This window comes from Dermochelys coriacea, chromosome 1 (assembly GCF_009764565.3).
Source record: "Dermochelys coriacea isolate rDerCor1 chromosome 1, rDerCor1.pri.v4, whole genome shotgun sequence".
Taxonomy (NCBI): Eukaryota; Metazoa; Chordata; order Testudines; family Dermochelyidae; genus Dermochelys; species Dermochelys coriacea.
The window spans coordinates 328,858,259-328,867,404 of NC_050068.2; the positions used below are offsets into that span (position 1 = coordinate 328,858,259).

The following is a 9,146-nucleotide window of genomic DNA, read 5'->3' on the forward strand; positions in this document are numbered from 1 at the left end:
TTCCCTCCCTTGGGATCTCTAACTCTGTTGTAAACATGTGCTTGGATTGTGTATGGCATGCCAGACCTCTGCTTTGGGCCAGAGCATTTCAGTTTAAAGTGTCAGAGCATCTTCTATTAGTGGCTCTGCATATTCGCATTATGGATAACGTGTCACCTGGTGCTACCTAACTGCTTCTTCAAGCATTGCCCATTAGAGCACACATACATCCCCCTCCTACTCCTCCCTCAAGCGATTCCAAATATTCTGACTTTAGTATTGTTTTTAGTACAAAGTAGTTTTTAAATCTAGGTAGTTCAGTCTATCTTGTAAGATTGGTCCTGTGTAATGGGGAATCAAAGAAGAGGCTGGGTTTTCAGAGGTGTGCTTTGTGCCCAACTGTCTTCCTGGCATCAGACAACCATTTTAGACACCTTAGGTGCATGGCTAAGGCCACACTCCTGGGAGTTCTATTTGCCAGAGTGTTCTGTCCTGCCCAGAGCATACTAGGAGAAACAGAACAGACTGTAGGTACTTCTAGGCTGTCTAATGGTTCCAAGATGGGGATCTTTATCGGTGCTGGCTCCTTCTGTTAAAGCTGTCAAGGCTTCAGAGGCACTGTTCGTGAAGAAAGGCCAACTGCCTACTAAGAAACTTAGAGCCACGTCAGTGCCAGATGCATCTGTTCTGGAGAACACTGTTAGCAGTGGCAGATATCAGACTATTTGGATCTATCCAATTCTGACATGGCCTCTGCAGTTCTGTCTCTGAAACCCAAGTCAATTCTGTTTTCCCCTTTGAAGACCAGAGGTGCAGAGCAGAATATTTCTCTGAATCCAGTACTCCATAAGTCTGTGGGGCCAGCTCCTTTCTCTAGTTTCGGACCATCCTCAAGTCCAAAGAATCACTGAGCTACGCCATTCAGATCGAAAAATACCCCCTCATATAACCTCTCCTCAGAACATTAAGAAGAGTTGCAGGGAGTTGTGGGTTCCGTGTGCTCTAACAGGCACTGTTTGGAGAAGATTCTACCATTAGGCAGCACCAAACAGCACTTTATCCATAAGTGGGAATATGCAGAGTCACCTCAAAGAATGGTTACAAGTGAGTAACCTTCATTTCCAGGTGCCTGTGTAAATAGTTGTAAAGCTGCTTTCAAGGGGATTTTATTAACTATATCAACGCAGTAACCAGACTGGAGGGAAGGAGGTATTTCTGTAGGAACAGTTAAAAACAAAGTGCTTAAAACTGTACAAATCTGAGATCAGGTTACTGTGTTTTCCATTTTTGTCACTGAGGACATCATAAAGCAGGTCAAGAATGGAAGAAATAGAAAACTATTGGAAAAGTATTGATAAAATCAGTATGAAGGAAGAAGAGAAGCATTTCTAGAACTGCATGATTTCCTTATATTAAATAATACCTCTCATTTATAGCAACATCAGATTTAATTTGATTTTAAATTATTTTCTTTCATTGTTAAAAATACAAATGCAAATATTATGTGATATTGATCTCACTCAATATTTTATTGTATTATGACTATTTTACTAATTTACTTTTCATACAGTAGTATGTGGGAGTATATTTCCCTTTGTTTGCAGCATACTAACCATCATTCACTTTGTTCTGTGGCTGTTCTAGAGACAACGATGCCATTGGTATGGGTAACATTCAGTGATATTCACATGTGCAGTGGGAAGTTGGCTTATGTTGTGTATTCTGTGATTCGGGCAATGGATATTTGTGATCATTCTTCTGACCATGTATGTGGCAGAAATATAAATGTGTGCTTTCTTTCCAGAATAAATAGCACTTAATTTCATGTATTGTAATGTTTCTTTCCTTAGGTGAAAGAATATCCTGGAATAAAAATATTCCAGGCCAATGCTTCCCTCTATTTTGCCAATAGTGAATTGTACGCAAGTGCCCTGAAGAAAAAGGTGAGTAAAATCAATTCCTTAGTATTCTCTCCCCTCTTGAATTAGTGAACTCGTCTCTGAAAAGCTTTAAGGTTAATCCTTTTGTGCATCATCTTTCAGCTCCATTGGCAAAGCCTCTTCCCTCCTTATATGAATTGGGGGGTGAATATGAAATTTACTTGTAGTTTGATTCTGTGAAGGGCACTGCATATAAATTATCTACATATACACATTACTTCACCCACCACCAAAATGCCATCATATTTGGTGGGGAGGGGTTTAGCACCAGTATCATGAACGTTTAGGGGACAAGACTGCATTGGTAGGGAATGACACACATACTAATCTCTTAAACATTTTTCTGTAGCTTCCCTGATGAATCTTGTACACTTGAGGTGGGTGGTGCTTGTTTTCACGAAGCAAATGGCATTGACGATGTATATCCGAAAGCATTTTCCCCCCATAAATCTCTCACTCAATCAGTGTTTCTGTTGAAACCGTCACTATCTGATTTAGAAAAGAATTGTGGTTCAAATTTCCACCTCATCATTGTATTAACATGCTGATTCCAAAGATTATTGCTTCTTTCTTTGTACATTTCCCCTTTAAGGAAAGCTGTATAGTATAATTTTATGTTGTATATTAAGGTGATGAATTTGACCTTTGAATAAGTAACATGATAGTCCTAACAAGTTGAACCTCATTTGATTATGCCTTGCTTTATGTGGTAGACTGGAGTTGATCCATGTGCTGTATTGGCAGCCAAGAAAAAAGCCGAGAAAAGGCATGCCAAGGAACTTAAGCAGACAAATGAACACAGGGAGAAAGCAGTCTTGAAGCTTGTGAGTGCCAGAGTAAATTCTTGCCTTATTTTTCTTTTCCCCATCTAGCAAACTAGCTTATTGTATTGGCTCTTTATGCAGCATTTGTACAAGAATGTTACTTGAAAGAGGAAGGCTTAGAAATGTGTGTTGTGCAGCACAGACTGACGTTCCCTTTTTTGATGTAGTTTTCTAACAAAAACACTCAGAAGATTTTTTTGAGAAAATTGTCTAAACCAAGGCTTAGTGAGATCTAGGAAGAAAGGAATTGCCATGCTGGATAAGACCTAAGATACATCTAGTCCAGTCTCCTGTCTGACAATGGCCAGAGGCTTTAGAGGAAGGTGTAGAAACTCCAAATATGTCTACTGTGAAATTATCTGACCTAATGTGGACTAATGTGAAATTAACTCAAAGTAATAACCCCGTTAAATATAAATATTCCCATTTCTGCACACAAGAACAACTTATTGATTTGGTTAACAGAAAAAGGGGGATCTGCTGAAAAGCAGTGTGTGATGACAAGGTCTATCTGAAACTTGTGCACGTTTATGTGCCTATTCTCTGTGGGAGCTGTTAGATGCTCAGTGCTTTTGAAAATCAGGCAGGTGCCTAACTATGGGCTCAAGAGCCTAATTGTAGGCTCTTATTTTTCAAGATTTTGGTCCTAGAGATTTTTATTCCTGAATATGTATGTTATAGCAGAATGAGCTGCTCGTGGCTCTGCTAGGCCAGTGTGGTTATTTCCATTGCCAGAGAGAGGAGAAAATGCTGATGTAAGTTTTTGACTGCAAATGGTAATTCACTGCAAGATCATGTCTTAGATCTACTTGAACTTCCTACGTACAATTGGCACATACGGAGAAATGCGGGGAGGGCTAGGTCTAAGTTCAGGTATAAATCCTGTGAACATAATGTGGGGGCTTGGGAGGGTGGTTTGAAGCCATAGACCTTATCGGAGGCTGAACTAAGCTTGTGGAAAAATCGTTATTGCAAATGTATGTATTTGTCATTAAGCTCTTGGGTTTTATCTTCTCCTATAGACTAATGACATGGAAACAAGCATAAAACACGAGGTAATAAATGATGAGCTTCCCCCAAATGGAAAATCTGCAAGTGCTAATGCACAAGGCACATCTCCTGATGAACTTGAACACTTTATGGAGCCAATGACAAATGTTCATTATATAATTTTGGACTTTACACCAGTGAATTTTGTGGATTCAGTTGGAGCAAAAATGTTAAAATCAGTAAGTAGTATCTTTCACATTCCCTCCACCAAAATACATGTCATGTTTTTGTAGGGCACTAAGAGGGCCAATCAAGATGATATTACATCAGACTCTAATTACGACAGGTTTTAACTTTCACCTTTGATGCTAAGTTCTTGCTGCTATACTGGGGAATGTGTAATCATCTTGTGCAACTCAAGTCAAGCTACAGTGTGTGTGTAAAAGCTATAGGGATGGAAGAGGCAGAAGATGAATGCTGTGCAAGAGCCATTTTAAAAGAGAAATAACTATTAAGCAGCTGAACGGCTTTTTAAAAAAATGCATTATGTATATTGTCTTATACCAATGAAATTGTGATACGTACAAAGGTATTTCTACAGATTAAACCTCCATTTAAACTTCTGCAGGTTATAAAAGAATATGAAGAAGTTGGTGTTTTTGTGCATATAGCCGGCTGCAGTGGTAAGTTGTAGAGTTTTGGGGGGATTCGGGTGGGGTTGGCATTCATCCATGGATTTCGTATTGCCAGCCATCACTGTAGGGTCTGAGCGCTTTCCACATTTAAAAAAAAAAAAACAGTTTGAGAGGAAAATCAGGCCCTAGTCCGCCAGAGTAAAACCCTGATTTAGCAAGTTCTTCAGAGGCTTGATCCTGCTCCCACTGACTTGAATAGCCCTAAACATGTGACTTCAATGGGATACCTCATATATGCTTCAAGTTAGGAGCATGCTTAAGTACCTTGCTGAATCAGGCCTAACTCACTCTGTTATAGTCAGTTAGTGGAGTCACACCATAGTGTGAGGAGAATCAGGTGCAATAATGTTTCCGATTTCTGACATTTGGAAGTTTATCATTGTCCCCTGAGACTGATCATCAGTATATTATACACACAAATACATCTTTAATTAGAAATCTGCTCAGCTGTACATTTAAATCTTATATATTTTACCTATAACATTATTTGGCTTGCATCTTTTGTCTCAAATCTCAAAAAACTTGAGGCTGAGAAAGCTACAAGCTATCTCCCTCCCCCTTAGTTAATCTAAACAAAAATATAAGGCATGAGATACATATAGTTTAATATATTTGCTTTACAGGCCCTGTTATGGATGATCTGACTCGACTTAATTTTTTTGAAAAATCCACCACCAGAGATTTGCTGTTTCACAGTGTTCACGATGCTGTTCTCTCCTACCAGCTGAAGGTTGGGTCTGTTCCACAAACTGCATCAGACGTCTTTGTTACTACTTCAGAGTTACACATGGAGAACTGAAATCTGCATAATTCCATGAGAAAGAGAGACTCTACCAATACTTAATTTGCACAGTATAAACAGAGCGCAAGACTCTCCACCTGTACGGGTATACTCTATAGAGATGGGATAGTTTATTTGCTACAGGAATAATGAAGAAAGTTTGCCGCCTTAATACTTTTGAACTGTGCTCTTCCTTACCTGAATCCAGGTGTAACTTAAACCAGCATGCAAACATTTTAGTTGTATGTTGTTGAAAATAATGTATTTTGCTGCGGACAGGATATTAGAGCATTCTGATGGGGGTGGGTTAAGTTTTTAGAAACATGGCATTAGAGGATATTGCACTAAGCTGTGTATTAGTTCACTTTGGATAAAATATTGAAACACCTGGAGTGCAAGTAATGGACAAATTGATATGTTGCACACTGTTTCTGCAAGATCCCACTTTGCTGGAAAATGCCTTTTCTTCAATTGACAGTGCAAGGCAGTGTATCACTGTCCTAAAGAGTTTTCTTAATCAAATTGCTGCCAGTGTGTATATAGGCATAGTTGTGAACAAGAAATCTACTAGCTGGATTTGTGACATTTCATGCTGCTGTCATTAACTGCTGTTTTCTTGAGCTGGATGGTACAGACCACGTTCCTATTTTTATATTTAACCTGTCTCAACAATGACCACTTCGGTCTCAAAATATTCTCGCCATTTTGGCAGAATTTCAAATCAAACATAATTAGTATATTATTGTTCCTACTAAACAATTCCAGTGCTACAGTTGAGTCACACCTACTAGAAAATAGCAAATAATTACCAAGTTGTAAATGATTGAGAATAATCTGGTTAAATGTGGTGTGACCAGACTGTCTGAGACAGATGAACCTTCTGCAGTCCCTTTTAAACTGCTACAGGCAGGTAGTCAAGGCCCAAAACGTAATTGGATGTGGAAGAAGAGACCTATTCAGTCATCTGCACCTTCCTGCTTCCTGTGCAGGCTTGTCCCTGATCCTGCTTTTAAATGCTCTTATAACATGAAGTTTTGCAAAACCTAATATGTATACTTAAATCAATGAAAACTTGTTCAGATTTAAATATTCTCTGACACCAAGGGCAACCCTCCTAAGGCACTGATGTTACTTAAAGTGAAACTCCCTACTCTCTTTTCACTCTAATTTTAATTGCTGTAGCTGAAGTGAAAATTGTAAACCTAGCAGAAAAAACCTGTCTTGACCCAGCTATAGTATTTTTAGAGCTAGACTCAAGCATTGTTGAAACTCTTGCACAAAGTTTCTGATTTAAGGACAGTCAAGTTTTCGGTTGTTCCTTAACCATAAAATTACCCTTCATTTAGTTCCATCATAACAAAAGTTGTGTGCTCTAGGGCAATACAAAGTACAGTTAGGTCTGCATTTAGTTGGCTTTATACATGAGCCATGTGGAGGTAAGTGCCTTGCTTTGGATCCAGCTGGCAACACAGATGGGCAAAATTTGGCATCAGCAATGAAACCATGACTGGAAATTAAAAGAATTAAGTGAATGTACTTACAGGAGCATTTTTGTGCCAGAGTAAATTTTGTAATTTTAATCTAGCTAACATCCTTTTGTATCAACATGCAGTATATTTTTTTAACTGTAGTTTCTTCAGTTAATGTCAAAATTGTCTGTCTTCAACATCCCAAATAAAGAGGGGTTCAGTGACTTGTTTTTCTTAATCCTGCTTTAGAGGTCTTGCTCCTTTGCTCTTATGCTTCTGTAGTGGGCAAGCAGTGGTCACTGGTTCTCAGGCTGCATCAAATCTTATCCCCTGCCAGCCCCTACAAAGCATAAATCAAGCAATTGCTATTCCATGGTGTACTCAGACAGCTTGGCAAGAGACCATTGTTCCCTTCTATCTGCTTTTACACAGCAAGAGGAGAGAGATTTACAACAGACAGTCCAGGGGAGGAGGGTTACTTGAGAAAATGCAGATTTTTTTTTTTTTTACCCACACTTGCTTCTGCTTCCTATTGGGATACCACTGCTTCTGCTCTATAGCAAGAATGGGGAAGGACTACAGTGTAGAGGGCAAGACTACTGCTGGAGAGGAAGGAATATGGTCAGAAGAGGCTGTACTGTTTGAAAACAGCTTTTAGTCTAAAACTGGCAGGAGCTAACTTCCCAGAAACAAAGCATGTTAGTTTCAAGGGAAAGAATGGGCCCAGAAGACAAGGTATTAGTTACCTTATCACTGTACAACACTTTAGTGTTTTAAAAATACAGAGACCATGGTCTAATTCTGGCAAAAGCACCCTTAAAAATGGTTTGTCATTTGTTAGATACAGGAAAAAATATTTCACATTTCACATGCTTTAAGTAGTTTTTCCTTTAACACTATCCCTTATTTGCTTCAGCTGCAAGAGTTTTTTGGATAATGGCCCTCTGACACTCTTAGCTGGTATGAAAGAACTCTCTTTTCAGGGGAAGAGGAAAAGGTTAATTGCTGCAAGCTGGAGCTGTTTTTGTTGCTGCTGTTACTGTGTTTAAGAGAAAGCATCAAAGGCAAAAGCAGCAGTTAGAAAATGCAGCTTCTGTGTCTTGAGGTTGACTCATTTGTAACCTCAGTGCTTGAGGAACACAAGCACCTTAATCCCAAGACCTGCCAAACTTGTACCCGTCAGGTGACTTACAGTGCTGCTTTAAGCTGCCTCCTGGATCACATGTTCACAAGCAGTGTTTCAAACATGTGGGTCTCAAAATTACTTGATCACACCACCATTCTTTATGTCTGTAGTAGTTTATGCCCCACACCATAAGTACATATACTGATAAAATTATGCAACTCACTAAATATTAAAAACAATAAGGCATTGATTCAAACAAAGCATACAGTGCTCTGGCTGCCAAGTTCTGAAGGTAGTGCCACTGGCAGCAGCAGAGAAGGGTGGCAGAACCATCCTTACCTCTCTGCTGCTGCTGGCTCAGATGCTGCTCCCCACTCTGCCTTCTCCAACCTCCTCGGGATACATTTTGAGAACCTCAGTTTTAAACTACACAGTCTTGCTAGTTCAGCCAGGCACTTATTCATCAGAAGGTAAAAGGAGAGGGACAGGAAAGAAGAAATAAGGTGGGGAAGAAGCAGCACACACAAGGTGTGTGACAGCAAGAGCTAAAAAGGTGGTGTCCTGGCTTTAGGAGGTGGCAATGGCATTGGGTCCCTCACTTTGGTCAGGACATCTCAGGATAAAGAGAGAGGCCCAGCCGTGTAACAGTAGATCCTTCCGAACATGGTGAAGCTCTCACTCCCTCCCATCCACCTGTAGCCCTGACAGCCATTATCATTAACTTTAAGAATGCCAAAAGTGCATTGGGCAGAGTAGCCCAGCTCTTTATTTTGCCCACTGACTTTCAGTCCCACGATCTGTGTCCTTGAGTTATGGCAGGAGTCCTTTTTGTTTGGACTAATTCTGTCTGTTTCCTGTTATAACCATGAATGCTGATGGGAAAGGTACTAAGATGACATTTTAGCCCACCTTTCAACAACTGAGTTTACAGTTTGCCTGCTATAGCAGCATTAGGGGTTAGCAGTAAGCACAGGCTGGGTACGTGACACTCTTCCACTACCCTTGAAGCAGCCTCTTCTACTGTATCACTCCAAGCAGCCAGATTTTAGACTTTCCCTTTAAAAATACAGCTGCTGGGGATGGGGAGACCTCTAACTATTCTTAGGCCTCAAAACTAGCTCCTTGGGGTGTACTTAACTATCCTACTCCTCACCTAAAAGCTGGGACACTGATCTGCTCTGTGTTGCTGACACCAGCCCCTGCCAGGAACTGGAAGGTGGGAAACAAAAAAAATTAAGTTGTCAGTTTAGTTTGAGATAAAACTTGCCAAAATGTAAGCGCAATGAAAAAAAAATTAGGAAGGAACAGGTCTAAGAATGTGTCTCCATAAAATTTTTTGAAA

At 39.9% G+C, this 9,146-nt stretch overlaps 1 protein-coding gene across 4 annotated transcripts in view; it reads left to right on the forward strand.

The window, feature by feature from the left end:
* The window catches only part of SLC26A5 (solute carrier family 26 member 5), a 48,335-nt gene extending 41,433 nt beyond the window's left edge, over positions 1–6,902 (forward strand). For all 4 annotated transcript variants that reach the window (XM_038396970.2, XM_043497411.1, XM_038396979.2 and 1 more), the window contains 5 exons: positions 1,830–1,922; positions 2,633–2,743; positions 3,766–3,972; positions 4,362–4,416; positions 5,052–6,902. In XM_038396970.2, the coding sequence (XP_038252898.1) occupies positions 1,830–1,922; positions 2,633–2,743; positions 3,766–3,972; positions 4,362–4,416; positions 5,052–5,227 (642 nt within the window). In that variant the 3' untranslated portion in view covers positions 5,228–6,902. The remainder of the gene's footprint in view (positions 1–1,829; positions 1,923–2,632; positions 2,744–3,765; positions 3,973–4,361; positions 4,417–5,051) is intronic.
* The last annotated feature ends 2,244 nt before the right edge of the window (positions 6,903–9,146 follow it).